The sequence below is a fragment of the Nycticebus coucang genome, chromosome 3 (assembly GCF_027406575.1).
Source record: "Nycticebus coucang isolate mNycCou1 chromosome 3, mNycCou1.pri, whole genome shotgun sequence".
Taxonomy (NCBI): Eukaryota; Metazoa; Chordata; class Mammalia; order Primates; family Lorisidae; genus Nycticebus; species Nycticebus coucang.
In genome coordinates this window covers 9,649,621-9,668,851 of record NC_069782.1, presented here as the reverse complement: position 1 = coordinate 9,668,851, position 19,231 = coordinate 9,649,621, and the positions used below count along the sequence as shown (strand labels likewise).

At 50.2% G+C, this 19,231-nt stretch overlaps 1 protein-coding gene across 3 annotated transcripts in view; it reads left to right on the top strand.

Moving 5' to 3' along the window:
* Positions 1–4,609: 4,609 nt before the first annotated feature.
* Positions 4,610–19,231, top strand: part of LOC128580556 (DNA dC->dU-editing enzyme APOBEC-3F-like) — a 48,235-nt gene continuing 33,613 nt past the window's right edge. For 2 of the 3 annotated variants that reach the window (XM_053582529.1, XM_053582527.1), the window contains exons 1-4: positions 4,610–4,884; positions 6,801–6,951; positions 8,905–9,181; positions 9,389–9,503. In XM_053582529.1, the coding sequence (XP_053438504.1) occupies positions 4,868–4,884; positions 6,801–6,951; positions 8,905–9,181; positions 9,389–9,503 (560 nt within the window). In that variant the 5' untranslated portion in view covers positions 4,610–4,867. The remainder of the gene's footprint in view (positions 4,885–6,800; positions 6,952–8,904; positions 9,182–9,388; positions 9,504–19,231) is intronic. The other variant, XM_053582528.1, reaches the window with a different exon arrangement.

Here is a 19,231-nt window from a genome sequence, read left to right as displayed (position 1 = left end):
GCATATGGGGCTGGCGCCCCATTCACTGAGCCACAGGTGCCGCCCCCAGATGTTGTCTTTTGTTCATCTGTTTCTGGTGGCAACAGAAAACTTTACACTCCAAATCCTCAAACCAGTTAGTCCATTTTCTGCAGGCGCAGGCAAGCCTTCCATCCACGTAGGGGCGCTGTCGCACATCCTAACATCCACACCTTATCCCTGCTACAGGGCTCTGCTTTCAGGCGGTGGCCAGAGGACTTCAGAGCCTCTGTAGAGAGCACAGCTTCTCCTCCCAAACAAAACCCGGCTGAAGGGCATAATATTTAGGAAGATTATTTAAAGGACATGATGTATATTCATTTCTCCAAAATATCCTTAAGGTTTATGCTTAGATGGACTTGATTACTCAGAAAGCTGTTCATGTCTGTACGTGCGTACAAATGTGTTACTTTTTCTTGGTTGACATCACAACCCTTGAGACAGCTGTGTGGGCCTCTGTTACCAGACCAAGAGGGTCCGGCTGCCTATCACTGTCGGCAGATATACAGACGGGGATAGGTCTACCAAAGTGTCAGAACACAAGGCCAGGGACTCTGGAGAACAGCGAGAGTAGCCTTTCCAAGACTGTTCTGCTTTTCTATTTTCAAATTACAGTTTTATACATAATGGTTCACAAGTAAAAATCACGATAACCGTCATTTTAAATAATAATCAGCACAACTAGACGGCAATCTATTATAACATTTTCAACTCAAAAGTTAATTCCTAAACTATTCAAAATGGGCATCTTTAGGGTGGGAGCTAAATTTACAAAACAGTAAGAATGGGAAACCATGGCTCAGTGCCTGTGGCTCAAGCGGCTAAGGTGCCAGCCACATACAACCAGAGCTGACGGGTTCGAATCCAGCCTGGGCCTTCCAAACAACAATGACAACTACAACCAAAAAATAGCTGGGCATTGTGGTGGGCGCCTGTGGTCCTAGCTACTAGGGAGGCTGAGGCAAGAGAATCACTTCAGCCCAGGAGTTTGAGGTTGCTGTTGTTGTGCCCAGATCTTGAAATCCCCCACAAAGACCACCAAAGAGCCGAGTCCGATGCAAAAACGAAAGGGCCTTTTATTGCAAGTTTGAACTTGGGCTCCCAGGGACTCGGCTACAACAGATCGGATCGGAGCCAGAAGCCCTGAGCTCTGGAGCAGGGGGTTCTTATGGTCCCGGGCAGCGGGTGGGCGTGCACAGCTTGAAACAAAGGAGGTGCTTCTGGATTGGTCAGGTGGAGAGATTGGTGGGCAGTTGTCTCATGATTTTGGGGAATTGCCTGGGCTTGCCTGGGCTTGTCTCGAAAGTGAAACTTACTGAGTGAAATGTGGCGGGGGGAGTGAAACTTAACTCCTAAAATGGCGCTGGTCTGGTTCTTTCCCTGTGAGCTATGATGCACAGCACTCTACCCAGGGGACAGCTTGAGTCCCTGTCTCAAAAAAAAAGGAAAGAAAAAAAAGAAAGAATGGGAAACCAAAGGTGACGACCAGCTGTGTCATGTTCACCCTAGCCTGACAGACTCCATTTTATTTTCTCTACATGCGCTTTTACCTCCAGCCCCTGAGGTGTCTGTCCTCTCCCACACCCCTTGGAAGCTAGAAGGTTGGATGAGGGTATTACCAGTGTGGGGAAGAAATCCTTAGAACTCTGACAAAAGTACAGCTATTTGGGAGACAAGTGCAAAAAGCAAGCAGGCCAGAAATCAAATGGCATGGTCACAGCAACTCCCCCACCCCCACCCTCCTGAAATGCTTTGGGGCCAGTGTTCCTGGGAAATATCAGGACCGCCCGACCCTGGTCCAGGCTGGCATTAGAGATAAGGCCTGGACAAGATTAACACCTTTTGTGGAAGACAGTAAAATCAGTCTCAGACACAGTATCTTTCCCTTGGTAGAAAAAATGACTTCCCTCACCTCTCATCACCCCCTCCCACATTCCAACACTAATAAAAGTCACTTGAAACTGTGTGTGCTGAGGTGACTTCTGGTCAAACTCGATTCTGCTCCTTTATTTAATTATTTGAGACAGAGTCTCAAGCTGTCGCCCTCGGTAGAGTGCCAAGGCGTCACAGCTCACAGCAACTTCAAACTCTCGGGCTTATGCAATTCTCTTGCCTCTGCCTCCTAAGTAGCTGGGACTACAGGCACCCGCCACAATGCCCGGCTATTTTTTGGTTGTAGTTGTCATTATTGTTTGTCAGGCCCAGGCTGGATTTGAACCCACCAGCTCCAATGTATGTGGCTGGGGGGCTGGCCTTTGAGCTACAAGCGCCAAGCCATTGTGCTCCTTTAAAATAAAGCCTATACTTCATCCCTGGACTGGCCTCCTCTCCTTCTTGCGAACTCTGACAGGACTCTGTCCCTAAACCTCTCAACCAGTATTTTTCTCCTTGAGACAGGTCCTTGGTCTGGAGATTTAAGAATGAAACTCCAGGGCGGCGCTTGTGGCTCAGTCGGTAAGGCGCCAGCCCCATATACCGAGAGTGGCGGGTTCAAACCCGGCCCTGGCCGAACTGCAACCAAAAAATAGCTGGGCGTTGTGGTGGGCGGCTGTAGTCCCAGCTACTCGGGAGGCTGAAGCAAGAGAATCACTTAAGCCCAGGAGTTGGAGGTTGCTGTGATCTGTGTGATGCCATGGCACTCTACCAAGGGCCATTAAAGTGAGACTCTGTCTCTACAAAAAAACAAACAAACAATTAAAGAATGAAACTCCAGGGCGGCGCCTGTGGCTCAGTGAGTAGGGCGCCGGCCCCATATGCCGAGGGTGGCGGGTTCAAACCCAGCCCCGGCCAAACTGCAACAAAAAAAATAGCCAGGTGTTGTGGCGGGCGCCTGTAGTCCCAGCTGCTCGGGAGGCTGAGGCAAGAGAATCGCTTAAGCCCAAGAGTTAGAGGTTGCTGTGAGCCGTGTGACACCATGGCACTCTACCCAAAGGCGGTACAGTGAGAGTCTGTCTCTACAAAAAAAAAAAAAAAAAATGAAACTCCAGGCTCAGCGCCTGTGGCTCAAGCAGCTAAGGGGCCAACCACATACACCTGAGTTGGTGGGTTCAAATTCAGCCCAGGGCCTGCCAAACAACAATGATGGCTGTAACCAAAAAAAATAGCCGGGCGTTGTGGCGGGCACCTGTAGTCCCAGCTACTTGGGAGGCTGAGGCAAGAGAATCGCTTCAGCCCAGGAGTTGGAGGTTTCTGTGAGCTAAGATGCCATGGTACTCTACCCAGGGTGACAGCTTGAGGGATTGTCTCAAAAAAAAAAAAAGAATGACACCCCAGACCTTGCGAGTAGACCACTGGACAAAGTTTACTTTACAGAGGAGGACTTGGAGAGGATAACAAAGCCTGGGGGAGGGAGGAATTCCCAGGGAAGGTATGTCACACTTGGCCAGTAGCAGGCAGACAAAAAAATGTCTCCTCCAAGTTGATTAGTGAAGGAGAATGTTGTAGCAAATGAGCAATCCTCATAGTTCCTCTAGGCAAAGCCGCAGGGTGTACGCTTTCCTCTCTAGGGGTGGCAACCTGATTGAAATCCTGCTTGCACCCAGAGAATGCGTTAGGAAAAAAAAATAGGACTGTTTGTTCAGGCCCAGAAAATGGGGGTCCCTGTCTGGCCCTGAATTGGGGAACCCTGTGTCAAGGGCACTTGTGCAAGGGGACAAACACACAATGGGGAGCTCAAGACACAACTGTCCCTTCACTTTTGCCATGCCAGGAGGTCAAAGCAGACGGGATCCAGAGTCCTCCTTTCCATCCCCCCAAAATCTCAAAACCTCTCAACTAGCAGGTGAAGCACAATGCTCGGGCGCAGATTCGGGCTAAATGGAGTGGGGGGAGAGATCTGCCCCTGCCCAGTCCACCAGACCAGTCAGTGACTGCCCTCCTCTCTCAGGTCTGAGCCAGGCTCACCTCCCGGGGTCTGACTGCAATCACTCCCCTTTCCCTAGGTGGCTCCCTGGGGTGGGGCTGCACAGCAGGGTTACCAGACTAAGAGGGTCCGGCCTGCCTGTCGCTGTCAGCCAATATGCAGAAATGGGGATAGGTCCACCACACTTTGTCAGAAGGGGAGCGATTCAGGAGAACAGTGAAAATAGCCTCTCCCAGACTGTTCTGTTCTGGCATTTCCAAAATCAGTTTTGTATGTAAAAGCTCCAAGCAAAGACCACATTAGCCCTTGTTTCAATATTGATCAGCATAACCCAGTGACCTATTACAACATTCCAATTCAAAATTAGTTTAGTTTAGTTAGTTTCCGGGCGGCGCCCGCTGCTCAGCGGGTAGGGCACCGGCCCCATATGCCGAGGGTGGCGGGTTCAAACCCAGCCCCGGCCAAACTGTAACAACAACAAAAATAGCCGGGCGTTGTGGCGGGCGCCTGTAGTCCCAGCTACTCGGGAGGCTGAGGCAAGAGAATCGCTTAAGCCCAGGAGTTGGAGGTTGCTGTGAGCTGTGTGAGGCCACGGCACTCTACCGAGGGGCATAAAGTGAGACTCTGTCTCTACAAAAAAAAAAAAAAAGAATTCAAGACAGGGAGTGAAAGGTCAGGCAGGACTTAAAGAGACCAGACCAGCTGGGTCACGTTGGTCCTAACCTGCCTGACTAACCAGGCTCTCACAGGAGGACCAGTCTCCAACTGAAGTCCCTCAGCCAAAGTGGAAGGAAAGAGAAAAGAGGATCCCAAACAGAAGAAATGAAAACACCCCAGGGGACCTCCCACTCCGCCCCTTAGCAGGAAGAGGGTGGAGCCACCACTCCCAGTGCCCTGGGAGGTCAAGGGCCCCAGAAGCAGAAAACGGAGCCCTACCACAGAAGACAAAGAGCAAGGAAGGGACAATCCCGCTGAGGAGTCAGCAGCATGAATCCACCGATCAGGTACCTCTGCCTTTCTGCCCCAGGAAGCTTGCAGCCCCTGCCGTGCCCCTCCTGACCTCAACCCGGTCCCAGCCCAGGCCCGCCCTCTCCGGCTCTCCTGCACCACCCACTCCATGCAGGGTTTTTGGCCTCATCTGGGGGTGCCCTCACTGCTGTCCTGGCCGGCCTCTCCCTGGCCCCTGCTCCTCCCCAGCCTCACTGGAAGCCCTGGCCAGGCTGGGATCGCTCCCCCTGACATTTCCCTCCATTCTTAAGCTCTGTCACTAGGGACAGCTGTACTAAAGGATCATTGAAATTGGGATTTACTAACAATTCTGTTCCAAGGCATTGCTGGATTTTGTGTAATATTTACACAGTTTCCACACCAAGGCTTAGGAGAGGGTGGGGAGGTGGGGAGAGCTTTCCAAAGACAGAAAATAAATCTTTGCAGATGGCGCCAAACTTGCAGCGCCTCCATGATCATGCTTACCTTGCCCAATAGGGACACTGAAATGGAATGCAAGAAAAAACAGAATGATCAGGGCTCTGCGCCCACAGCACAGTGGCTACGGCACCACCCACATACACCCAAGTTGGCAGATTCAAACTGGCCCGGGCCAGCTAACCAACAATGAGAACTGCAACAAAAATAGCCAGGCGTTGTGGTGGGCGCCTGTAGTCCCAGCTATTCAGGAGGTTGAGGCAAGAGAATCACTTGAGCCCAAGAGTTTGAGGTTGCTGTGAGCTGTGATGCTACTGCACTCTAGCAAGGACAACATAGTGAGACTCTGTCTCAAAAAAAAAAAAAAAAAAAAAAACAGAATGATCAGGAGAGGGCGGCCCCTGTGGCTCAAAGGAGTAGGGTGCCAGCCCCATATACCGGGTTCAAACCCAGCCCCAGGCAAAAAAAAAAAAAAAAAAAGAACAGAAGAAAGGCTCATATTGTAAACGTCGGTACAAAGGAGAGCTGGGTCCCAGTGTACACTCTGGCAGGTCACAGGATGCAGCAGCTGGACTTGGCCTGGCCTGGTCAGGTGATCCTGCTCTTCTGAACCTCTGCCACCCCATCTGTATAATGGGGATCCCCCACAGGCTTCAGGAGGATGACAGGTGCCCAGATACATGCAGTGAGAGGGCAGTAACTGGGTGTGAAGGTGGGGAACCTTAGGCTTAAAAACATATTAGTGACATGGGCAGGTGGAAGGTTGGGAATGAATGGAGCTGAGATGTTACAAACTTTTGGGGTAGAGAGTTTTATTCTTTGCTTACCTAGCAGTGAGAAGAAACTTGTCCTTTCCCCTTGAAGGTTCACTGAAAGATCAATTGAGAATTCAGACAGCCTCGTAACAAAAGGGGGAGAACCACAGGCCAGTTACGCAATGTGCCAATGAAGTTCAGACATTGTTGTACCTGCCTTTGTAGTGGGGAGAGAGAGAATATGTAATTCTGTTTAGGGGCAATAAAGCGTTGCTGAGCAGGAAGAATAGCTGGGGGAAGAGATTGACTTGTAATTTATTTTATTTGAGGGAGTATGTTGAGATAACAGAGAAGGGAAGCACTTTTTTTTTAACTTATGCAAACCTCTAAAAGCCTCAATTTAAAATATTCTTTATACCAAGTACTTATATTTGGAGGTAAATTTTCCTAAGTTCCTTACTTATTACTAAAGGGTAAGGGTGGGCAGAAATACTGGAAGGGTGAGAGTGTCCCGCTGGAAGAGCTGGGCCCGGCTAGGAAAGGTCACCCCCACATGTTGCCCTTGCCTCCTCTTCCTCTCTCCCCAGTCTTCCTGCCTGGGAGGACAGCAGAGGCTCAGCACTGGGCGGGACCGCCGAGGCCCAGCGCCCAGGGTTGCAGAGAGCTGAGTTCAGTAGCTCTGAGACTGCAAGGACCTCAGGGGACACTCTGCCTTTTACGTTTCTCTCTTGTGCCTTCAGAGACCCGATGGACCGAATGTATCCAAAGACATTCTACCGAAACTTTGAAGAAGTACCCTGCCCCTCTGATCAGAACAGCACCTGGCTGTGCTTTGAGGTGGAAACCAAAAACCCAGCTGTCTCCTTCCACAGAGGGGTCTTTCGAAACCAGGTATCACCCACATTGACCACATCCCAGGCAGGAGCTAAGGCAGATAAGAATGCAGAAAACCCCAAGGAAGTCAAACACCAGGCAGTGGTCTCAATCATCTATTTTTTCCCATTTTTCTTCAGTCCCTTGCCAGGATGTTCCTTCTGGACTGACCTGGACGCTGATGACCCTGGGGTGTAAATGATCCCTAAAGGCCGGTTGACAGCCCACCCCTCACCCTGCTAGTGCCTGTTTCCCAAAGTCTTGGAATTGAGCTTTATGTCCAGCAGGCTGCAGGGACAGGGCCCTGTGGAGAACTGGGCATTGGCCCTGGACATTGCTGGGCCTGCGCCCCGTGCCCTGATTCTTCCAAATCAAGGATGTGTCATTGCACCACAGGGACCCCCCACACCTCACCAATATTGCCCGAGCGACCCCTGCCCTCCTCACAGGCAGAAGACCCTTCGGAGGGACTGTTTGGGCTGGTCATAGTGGGCAGGCTGGCCCCACAGTGGTGTCCTCCCATGGGAACATAGTAACAAATGCAATTACATTTGTCCAGCCCCCATGATAAGACAGTGGTGAAAATCGGCAGACTAATTTTCATATCTTGTTTAGTCCGGTGCCTCTAGCATATTATTGCAACCTGTGGTTATTCTTTGAAATGAGCTGTGTATTTCGCATGCGTAGGCAAAAAGCCTTCAACAGATGGATTCTGTGAGTGTAAGTTTGAAGTCTTGGAGAGTTGTAAAGGAAAAAAGCCTGGATAGAACTCCATAGTGGCTAGTAACCTAGTCGGTTAGGAGGCAGAGCCTGGAGGCAGGTTTCTGTATATCTTGGGAATTTCCTGACTACTCCCTAAGAATGTATGACTGCCTCCAGATGGTCTGTTAAAGGTCAAGCACTGTAGCTACTTTCTCCCCAGAGTTCCGTTTTGTGGTTTGTTATTACTATTATTATTTATTTTGTGTGTGTGTGTGTCTAGAGACAGAGTCTCACTTTATGGCCCTCGGTAGAGTGCCGTGGCCTCACACAGCTCACAGCAACCTCCAACTCCTGGGCTTAAGCGATTCTTCTGCCTCAGCCTCCCGAGTAGCTGGGACTACAGGCGCCCGCCACAATACCCAGCTATTTTTTGGTTGCAGTTTGACCGGGGCGGGGTTTGAACCCGTCACCCTCGGTATATGGGGCCGGCGCCCTACCAATTGAGCCACAGGCACCGTCCCTACTATTATTTTTTTATTGTTAGGAATTCATTGAGGGTATAATAGACTAGGTTACACTGATTGCATTTGTTAGGCAAAGTCCCTCTTGGAATCCGGTCTGTGGTTTGTTATGTTAAATTACCTGGTATAAAGATAATTTTGGATAAGGTTAGTGGAATGGTTATTGGTTAATCAGTAGACATTTAGACGCCAGGTGGCTAGATTTTTGTGTTTTGGGATTATTGATTAATAGTGTGTATCTGCAGTGTTGCCTATGTAAGCTTTGGTAAAATAAATGTGCTACACGCATAAGACAGCCGTAGCCTCCCGTATTTCTCTGACATTTCAGATGCTTATACTCTTGCCGCTTCACGCAGATTCCACGCAACACGCACGTGCCCACCTCTCAATTCAGAGTCACATTTGAAGTGCTCAGCAGCCACCTGTGTCCTGTGGCCCCTAGGGGGTGGGTGCAGCTCCACAGCCCTGAGCAGCAGACAGCAGGCAGGGACCAAGCCCAGCCCAGAGGGCCCGGCAAGTGCTCTGGGTGTCAGCTGGGTGGACACCTGGATTAGGACAGTTAGAGCCCATGAATGGGGCCAGGGAGATTAAAGGACAGACCAGAAGGGAGGGCAGAGGTGAAGGAAAGAATCTGGAGGAACCAGGTACCCTGGGGCTCCTGGCCTGCCCCCTCCTACCACTGCCCCACTCCTGCATTCCACCTGCCCCTCCACCCAGAGCGCCCCCTTCTGTTCTCCTCCTCTCCCAGGGCCCTCTCAAGACTCCTTGCCATGCAGAAGTATGTTTCCTGACTTGGATCCAGGAGGTGCTACCCCCTGACCACCACTCCCAGGTCACCTGGTATGTATCCAGGAGTCCCTGCGCCAGCTGTGCAAATCTTATTGTTCACTTTCTGGCCACGCACAGAAGGATGACCCTGACCATCTTTGCTGCCCACCTGAACCGCTTCTGGGAATCAGATTACCAGCAGGGGCTTCTCAGGATGGATCAGGAAGGGGTCCAGCTGCGCATCATGGGTCATAAAGGTGAGCTAGGGGTCAGGAGTGCAGGTGTGGTAGGAACACCATGGAGAACTCCTGGGTCTAGATGCCAGCAGAGTAGAGCGTTCCAGGGGAGCCTCATGAGGCCCGAGCCAGCCCAGACCCCCTAGGCTGCCAGGAGACCCTGTCCTGGGAAGGGAGGGGAGAGAGGCCTGCTGGTCCCTGATTTCTTTTTCCACACTTTGATATTAGAATTTGAATACTGTTGGGACAACTTTGTGTACAACCAGAGAAAGCAATTTGTGCCTTGGAATGAATTGAATGAAAATTGTGAGTTCCTGGTCCCCAAGCTGGAGGAGATTCTCAGGTGAGAGACTCCCTGGCACCAAATCCCTGGCCTCTGCTTCTCATCCGCCTTCCCTTGGTCCTTGACCAAACACTCTCCAGCTGGGCCCACCTGCCTCTTGCCCTCCGGCTGTCCTCTGTGCCTCCCCCCCCACCCCCAAGGCATCCTCCCTGCTCTGCTGGGCCCTTCTGTCCGAGGCCCCTTTCTGCTTCTGGACCGACTGCAGTCCCCTCAGCCTGGAGCCACTGACCTGGCTCCAACAGGCCCCAGTTACTGAGTATAGTAAACTGAACACAGATGGGTCTGAATATGCAGAAGGTCACACTCAGCAGCTTTGGAGGTTTTTGTTTGTTTTTTGTTTTGGGGGGGGTGTTGAGACAGAGTCTTGCTTTGTCACCCTGAGTAGAGTGCTGTGGCTTCACAGTTCACAGCAACCTCAAACCTTTAGGCTCAAGGGATTCTCTTGCCTCAGCCTCCCAAGTAGCTGGGACTACAGTGCCTGCCACAACTCCTGGCTATTTTTCATTTTTTAGAGATGGGGTCTCTCTCTTATTCAGGCTGGTCTCAAATTCCTGAGCTCAGGCAATCCACCCTCCTCGGCCTCCCAGAGTGCTGGGATTATAGGCGTGAGCCACTGCACCTGGCCGTGACACCGGCAGCATTGAGAAGCATCCTCCTGGGCAAGGTTGATCTATCAGAGAATGAGCATCCTCCGGGAACATGACCTTTTCATGTGTAAGTCTGTGTAAGTCTGGAGGGTTTGAACCCTCCACCTCCGGCATATGGGACCGGCACCCTACTCCTTGAGCCACAGGTGCCGCCCTCTGCTGTGAATTTGGCTTGTTTGGCAGTGTGATCTTTGTGGAACTCCTGGACACAACAAACCAGGTCCCAATGTAACTCAGTATCATAAGACGATAAATGATAATGTCTGGGTTCTAATGGCCCCAATCATCTAGGAATATTGGTTAGCACGAGAAGAAGGGAAAAACCCCATTATTCCCGTAAGACAGCTACATTGTCTGAGACAGAATTGTATCATGTTACAACTGGAGGGTGGCACCTCTTACTTGTAAGACGATAGGTAACGAGCATGGGAGGAGACAAGTTCCAAGCAGTATAAGAACCCCTATTATAAGGGCAGCGCCTGTGGCTCAACGGAGTAGAGTGCCAGCCCCATATGCCGGAGGTGGCGGGTTCAAACCCAGCCCTGGCCAAAAACTGAAAAAAAAAAAAAAAAAAAAAAACAAATTCACAGCAGAGTCCCTTTATTGAAGAGCTGGCCAGAGACTGCCCCAGTGTTCCAACATGGGGTTTCTGAGAGCAGCCCCGAGTGCTGAAGCCTGCCCAGGAGCATCCAGGTAGGTTAACAAGCATTGCACAGCAGCAGAATTTTGCGGTTAGTCAGTTATATATCTTTGTTTCAGTACTTTCCCCACCCGGTATTTCTCTTCTTTTGCAGTTTTTGGCCGGGGCCGGGTCTAAACCCGCTACCTCCAGTATATTGGGCCCTGCTCCTTGAGCCACAGGCACCGCCCACACTTGGTATTTCTTAAACGTCAGTCCGGGGACGATTGGTACCTCCTGGTCTGTTGCTCAGGGAGTTAGTCAAGCAAGAAGTCAGTGAGTACTTTCCCATCTCTCTTGGAAGTGAACCAGACTTACTCCATTTTGTTGAGGGCTTGCGGCCCAGAAATTTGTCAGGAGTTAACTGATATTTTTTTCATCTTAATCTAGGCCTAACAGGTTCTTGAGATGTTAGTCTGCCAAGACTCTGTTGGCCAAATAAAGCCACTTCCTCTTTCAGCTGGTTCCTGAAGGTTTCTTTGTCTGTGACATGTCCTGGTACATTGACAGCAGGGATTATGCTATAGTAACAAATAATCAGTAGCCACTCGATTTTCTAAAATGGCCTTTCTCTTGGCTGGGCACCCATAGCTCAGTGGTTTGGGCACTAACCAAATGCTCCAGGGCTGGTGGGTTAGAATCCAGCCCAGGCCTGCTGAACAACAACAACAGAATAGCTGGGTGTTGTGGTGGGGTGTGTAGTCCCAGCTACTAGAGAGGCTGAGGCAGGAGGATTGCTTGAGCCCAAGAGTTTGAGGTTGCTGTGAGCTATGACACCAGAGCACTCTACCGAGGGCAACAAAGTGAGACTCTGTCACAATTAAAAAACAATAAAATAAAGGGCTCAGCGGCTAGGGCGCCAGCCACATACACCAGAGCTGGTGGGTTAGAACCCAGCCCAGGCCTGCCAAACAACAATGACAACTACAACCAAAAAATAGCTGGGTGTTGTGGTGGGCCCCTGTAGTCCCAGCTACTTGGGAGGCTTAGGCAAGAGAATTGCTTAAGCCCAAGAGTTTGAGGTTGCTGTGAGCTGTGATATTACAGCACTCTACTGAGGGTAATATAGTGAGACTCTGTTTCAAAATAAAATAAATAAATAAAAATTAAAAAATAATAAAAGAAATAAAATTAAATGGCCTCCTTTAATGATCCTAACTCAATACTTAAGGTGACTATAACCTGATAGGTGGTGTTCAGGCTCTTTTTTTTTTTTTTTTTTTGTAGAGACAGTCTCACTTTATGGCCCTCGGTAGAGTGCTATGGCATCACACAGCTCACAGCAACCTCCAACTCCTGGGCTTAAGTGATTCTCTTGCCTCAGCCTCCCGAGTAGCTGGGACTACAGGCGCCCGCCACAACGCCCGGCTATTTTTTGGTTGCAGTTCAGCCGGGGCCAGGTTTGAACTCACCATCTCGGTATATGGGGCCGGCGCCTTACCGACTGAGCCACAAGCGCCGCCCAGTGTTCAGGCTCTTTGCTACAGCACAAGCTAGTGGGCTATTGTCTACAATAAGGTAGATGGGTTTTGGTAGAATAACAAAAATGGAGAGCATTACATAATCTGTTGGACTAAAAAGGTAGAGATAGCTCTGACACTCTGAGGGCAAGGATAATTCTAGAGTTACCTATATTTTATGTCTGTTTACTTTTTCTTTCTGGAGAAAGGTAGAGTTGACTGGCAAATAACAATAGGCTTTTTTCTCACAGAGCAAAAAGCAGCCCAGGAGCAAGTAGGTAGGTGTGAGCGCTTCGAAAGGGTGTAGTAACAGTTTTAGTATCATTTAAATTATTATTTGACGGGCGGCGCCTGTGGCTCAGTGAGCAGGGCGCCGGCCCCATATGCCGAGGGTGGCGGGTTCAAACCCAGCCCCAGCCAAACTGCAACAACAAAAAAAATAGCTGGGTGTTGTGGCGGGTGCCTGTAGTCCCAGCTACTCAGGAGGCTGAGGCAAGAGAATCGCCTAAGCCCAGGAGTTGGAGGTTGCTATGAGCTGTGTGAGGCCACGGCACTCTACCGAGGGCCATAAAGTGAGACTCTGTCTCTACCAAAAAAAAAAATAAATAAATTATTATTTGACAATAGGCTGAGGCATGGCTCTTAACTGTAATCCTAGTACTCACGGGGGCCAAGGCAGGTAGATCTCTTGAGCTTAGGAGTTGGAGACCAGCCTGAGTAAGAGTGAGACCCTGTAGCCGGGCGCTGTGGCGAGCGCCTGTAGTCCCAGCTACTCGGGAGGCTGAGGCAAGAGAATCGCTTAAGCCCAGGAGTTGGAGGTTGCTGTGAGCTATGTGAGGCCACGGCACTCTACCGAGGGCCATAAAGTGAGACTCTGTCTCTACAAAAAAAAAAAAAAAAAAAAAGAGTGAGACCCTGACCCTGTCTACTAAAAATAGTAAAACTAACTGGGCTTTGTGGCAGGCGCCTATAATTGCAGACTAACTGGTGGCACCACCGGACCATGCCTGTAGTTACAACTTCTATGCTTTTGGGCTTGTGGTTGAATGTCTGAAGTTAATGATTACCCCACCGTAGCAAATAGCTCTGTTATCTGTATATCCCCCTACGATGTGTGATGTAACTTTACTTCTCTTGTCCCCAGCCATCTTGAGACTGCAGGCTCGCACTGACTCCACTTACCCCCTCCTACTTCACCCTGCCCGTCAGGAGTGTTTCAATGCACATAGAATTGTAGACCGAATAAAAGGGGAAGGTAGGCTGGGCGCTGTGTCTCACACCTGTAATCCTAGCACTCTGGGAGGCCGAAGCAGGTAGCTAGCTTGAACTCATGAGTTCGAGACCAGCCTGAGCCAGAGTGAGACCCTGTCTCTACTAAAAATAGAAAAACTGAGACAAGAGGATCACTTGAGCCCAAGAGTTGGAGGTTGCTGTGAGCTAAGATGTCACGGCACTCTACCCAGGGCAATAGCTTGGGACTCTGTCTCAAAAATAAATAAATAAATAATTTTTTTTTTTTTTTTTTTGTAGAGACAGAGTCTCACTTTATGGCCCTCGGTAGAGTGCCGTGGCCTCACACAGCTCACAGCAACCTCCAACTCCTGGGCTTAAGCGATTCTCTTGCCTCAGCCTCCCGAGTAGCTGGGATTACAGGCGCCCGCCACAACGCCCGGCTAAAAATAATTTTTTTTTTAAAGGGAAGGTAAAGCCTCAGACCAGGGGTGGGGGTGGGGGCGCTCTGTTTTTGAGCCATTAGTCTGCTGAGACTCCATTGCCCGAATAAAGCCACTTCTTCTTCCAACTGATTGTGGCAGACTTCCTGCTACGCTAGCTCAGGCTGGTCTTGAACTCCAGAACTCAAGTAATACACCCACGTTGGCCTCCCAGAATGCTAGCTTCACAGGCAGGAGCCACTGCACTTGGCCTCCCACAGGTGTTTTTCACTCTGGTATGATGTATCCATATTTCTGTTGGTGATCTTGACCACTGTTGGTGTTCCTTGAGAACACTTCTCACGAAGCTGTTCATTGGGTCTCTCTCTTTCCAGGTTCTAAGCAGAACCTTGTCTCCCAGCTGGCGTAGGTTTCCTGTAACAGAACAGAGTCCCTAGGAGAAACAAACTTATGAGAGAGCAATAGCCAAAATTTGTGTAAATTATATAATTTTTTTTTTTTTTTTTTTTTTGAGACAGAGCCTCAAGCTGTCACCCTGGGTAGAGTGCCGTGCCATTACAGCTCACAGCAACCTCCAACTCCTGGGCTCAAGCGATTCTCCTGCCTCCGCTTCCCAAGTAGCTGGGACTACAGGGGCCCTCCGCAATGTCTGGTTATTTTATTTATTTATTTTTTTTTGGTCGCAGCTGTCATTGTTGTTTGATGGGCCCAGGCTGGATTCGAACCCGTCAGCTCAAGTGTATGTGGCTGGTGCCTTAGCCATAAATTTTTTTTTTGAGACAGAGCCTCAAGCTATTGCCCTGGGTAGAGTGCTGTGGTGTCACAGCTCACAGCAACCTCCAATTCCTGGGCTTACGCGGTTCTCTTGCCTCAGCCTCCCAAGTAGCTGGGACTACAAGCACCCGCCACAATGCCCGGCTATTTTTTTTTTGGCAGGCCCAGGCTGGATTCCAACCCACCGGCTCTAGGTATGTGGCTGGCACCTTAGTTGCTTGAGCTACAGGCACTAAGTCAAATTATATAAATATTTTGAAGTTTTTGAAGGAGCTAAGGAAATTTTACCCCCAAATATGACTAGTTAACATAAAGAATTATTTTGACTTTTTTTTTTTTGAGACAGAGCCTCAAGCTGTTACCCTAGATAGAGTGTTGTGGCATCATAGCTCACAGCAACCTCCAAATCCTGGGCGACTACAGGCGCTTGTCACAATGCCCAGCCACTTTTTGGTTGCAGCCGTCATTGTTATTCAGTGGACCCAGGCTGGATTTGAACCCGTCAGCTCAGGTATATGTGGCTGGCACCCCAGCCGCTTGAGCCACAGGGGCCGAGCCTTTTTTTTGTTTTTTGTGTTTTTTTTTTTGAGATAGAGTCTCATTTTGTCCCCCTGGATAGAGTGCCTGCGTCATAGCTCACAGCAACCTCAAACTCTTGGGCTCAAGGGACCCTCTTCCCTCACCCTCCTGAGTAGCTGGGACTGCAAGTGCCTGCCAAAACCTCTGACCAGTTTTTTTTTTTTTTTTTGGCCAGGGCTGGGTTTGAACCCACCACCTCCGGCATATGGGACAAGCGCCCTACTCCTTGAGCCACAGGCGCCACCCTACTCTGACCAGTTTTTTAAAGACTGGGTTTTGATCTTGCTTAGGTTGGTCTGGAACTCATGAGCTCAAGCAATCCACCTGCCTTGGCCTCCCAGAGTGCTAGGATAAAGGGATGAGCAACTGCGCCTGGCCCATAAAGTATATATATATATATATATATATATATATATATATATTTTTTTTTTTTTTTTTTTTTTTTTTTTTTTTTTGTAGAGACAGAGTCTTACTTTATGGCCCTCGGTAGAGTGCCATGGCCTCACACAACTCACAGCAACCTCCAACTCCTGGGCTTAAGCAATTCTTTTGCCTCAGCCTCCCGAGTAGCTGGGACCACAGGCGCCCGCCACAACGCCCGGCTATTTTTTGGTTGCAGTTTTGGCCGGGGCCGGGTTTGAGACCGCCACCCTTGGTATATGGGGTTGGCGCCTTACCGACTGAGCCACCGGTGCCGCCCTAAAGTATATATATATATATTTTTTTTTTTTGTAGAGACAGAGTCTCACTTTACCACCCTCGGTAGAGTGCCATGGCGTCACACGGCTCACAGCAACCTCCAGCTCTTGGGCTTACATGATTCTCTTGCCTCAGCCTCCCGAGTAGCTGGGACTACAGGTGCCAGCCACAACGCCCGGCTATTTTTTTGTTGCAGTTTGGCCGGGGCTGGGTTTGAACCCATCACTCTCGGTATATGGGGCCGGCGTCCTACTCACTGAGCCACAGGCGCTGCCCCTTAAAGTATATTTTTAATTAAAGGAAATTCACAGGGTGCCCAAAGATCAATGGGTAGGGCACTGGCCACATGCTCCAGGGCTGGTGGGTTTGAACCTGGCCCTGGCCTGCTAAACAAACAACAACAACAAAAATAGCCAGGGATTGCAGCGGGTACCTATAGTCCCAGCTACTTGGGAGGCTGAGGCAAGAAAATCGCTTAAGCTCAAGAGTTTGAGGTTGCTGTGAGCTGTGACGCCACAGCACTCTACCGAGGGCGACATACTAAAACTCTGTCTCAATAAAAAAAATAATAATAAATAAATAAATAAAGGCCATTCACAATCAGAAAGCATTGAAAAGTGCTTTCCCTCTGTCTACATTAAACCAGCCTGACCTGATCAGGAGATGGCAGGGGGCAACTGACCTCCTTTCCTCACCCCTGAATGCTACCAGACCTGGTCCAAATCACTTAAAACACAATACCTGCGGCGGCGCCTGTGGCTCAAAGGAGTCGGGCGCTGGCCCCATATGGTGGAGGTGGCGGGTTCAAACCCAGCCCAGGCCAAAACTGCAAAAAACAAACAAACAAACAAACACACACACACACACACAATACCTGCCTCAACACCCATAGCTCAATGGTTAGGGTGCCCGCTGGTCACATACACCAGGGCTGGCAGGTTAGAACCTGGCCTGGGCCTGTTAAACAACAATGACAACTACAACAAAAAAAAATAGCCAGGCGTGGGCGGCGCCTGTGGCTCAGTGAGTAGGGCGCCGGCCCCATATGCCGAGGGTGGCGGGTTCAAACCCGGCCCCGGCCAAAAGTGCAACAACAAAAAAATAGCCGGGCGTTGTGGCAGGCGCCTGTAGTCCCAGCTACTTGGGAGGCTGAGGCAAGAGAATCGCTTCAGCCCAGGAGTTGGAGGTTGCTGTGAGCTGTGTGAGGCCACAGCACTCTACCGAGGGCCATAAAGTGAGACTCTGTCTCTACAAAAAAAAAAATAGCCAGGCGTTGTGGTGGGCGCCTGTAATCCCAGCAACTTGGGAGGCTCAGGCAAGAGAATCCCTTAAGCCCAAGAGTTTGAGGGAATAACGCTTGCTTAACTTTTTTACACCCCTTTGGTTTTACCCTATAAAAACCAGAGCCACAAACAACTCGGGGCTGCTCTCAGAAACCTCACATTGGGACATTGAGGCAGTCACCGGACGGCTCTTCGCTGAAGGACTCGTCTGTGAATGCGGCTTGTCTGGCTTCTAGTCTTTGGGGAACTCCTGGGCACAAAAAAAGAGTTCCAACCCATGGGTACCTTTCTCATGGTCAATTTGAATCAAGTGGGAGAAGCTGTTCCAGCCCTCACAGAACTACAAGATTTCACAGAAGCGGAAATTTCCAGGTTCCAGGAAGTTCAGTTTCTACAAATTCCTAAGAACTGAGTTACCATAGAGAGGACCCCACAGGTGTATCCTTGTGTCTCCTTGAGAAGACCTCTGTTCTCCTAGACCTCACCCTTCCTGGGTATCCTCTCTCACTATGACTGGTGCAAAGTTAAAGAATCTGGAGCTAGGCACAGTGGCTCAATCCCAGCCCTCTGGGATACTGAGGCTGGTGGATTTCTTGAGCTCTGGAGTTTGAGATCATTATCTGTGTGAAGAAAACAGGGTGTCTTTCCGGAAGTAGGCCATCTCATTGTCTCTAGTTTGTTGGACTGTCCCTTCCGCTGGGCAATCCCCAGAGTTCCTGTAGCACCAGGCTCAGTGTGGGAAGGAGGGGGGTGACTCTCCATCAGAGCACCCTCCTCCAGGCCAGAGCAAAATAGAGAAAGCTGAAAGAAGCCTCCTCCCACTCCACTGCCTCAGCAGGGAGAGGGTGGAGCCACCACTCACAGGCCCGTGGGAGGTCACCAAAGCAGAAAATGAAACCTTACTGCCCCAGACAAAGAGGAGGGCAGGGACAAGGCTGCAGGATGATTCCACAGATCAGGTACCTCTGTCTTTCTGCCCTGGACCCCTGCTGCCCCTCCTGGCTTGTGGCCCCTGCTGTGCCCCTGCTGTCCCCATCAGTGTGGATCTGGCTTACCCTCTCCCGTTCCCTACAGCACCCTCTCTATAGAGGGTCTTTGGTCTGGTCCGTGGGCACCCCCACTGTTGCCCTGGCCTGCCCCTCCCAGGCCTCTGCTCCCCCATCCAGCCTCACTGAAAGCCAGACATTCACTGGCGGACACCCCTCCCCCCAGACACTTCTAGCCATTTCTGAGAGTTGAACCAAGGGATCTTTGAAGCAATTGGGAATTACTAACAATTATGTTTCAAGACGTTGCTGTATTTTGTGTAATATTTACACCGTTTCCACACCAAGTCTTAGGAGAAGGTGGGTAGGAGGGGAGAGCTCTCTGAGGCCAGAAGATAAATTCTCTTTCCAAGGACTTCTGCACTGTGAGGGGAGGAGTAAGGAAGAGGGCCCCTAATCTCTGCAGCGCCTCCGTGATCACGCTCACCTTGTGCAACAGGGACACTAAAATGGAAAGAGAGCCAGGCGCGGTGGCTCACGCCTATAATTCCAGCACTTTGGGAGGCTGAGATGGGCGGATGGCCTGAGCTCACGAGTTCAAGACCAACCTGAGCTAAAGCAAGACCTCCATCTCTAAGAAACAGCCAGATGTTGTGGCAGGTGCCTGTAGTCCCTGCTACTTGGGAGGCTGAGGCAAGAGAATCACTTTAACCCAAGAGTTAGGGTTGTGAGCTATGACACCAGGGCACTCTACCAGGCGGCACAAAGTAAGACTCTGTCTCAAAAAAATGAAAAATAAAAAATAATGGAATGAAATGAGAGAAAAACTGGAATGATCAGGAGAAAGGCTCATATTGTAAACTTTAGTACAAAGGACAGCCAGGTCCCTGGTGTACACTCCAGCAGATCACAGGATGCGGCAGCTGGACTGGGTCTGGCCAGGGGGCC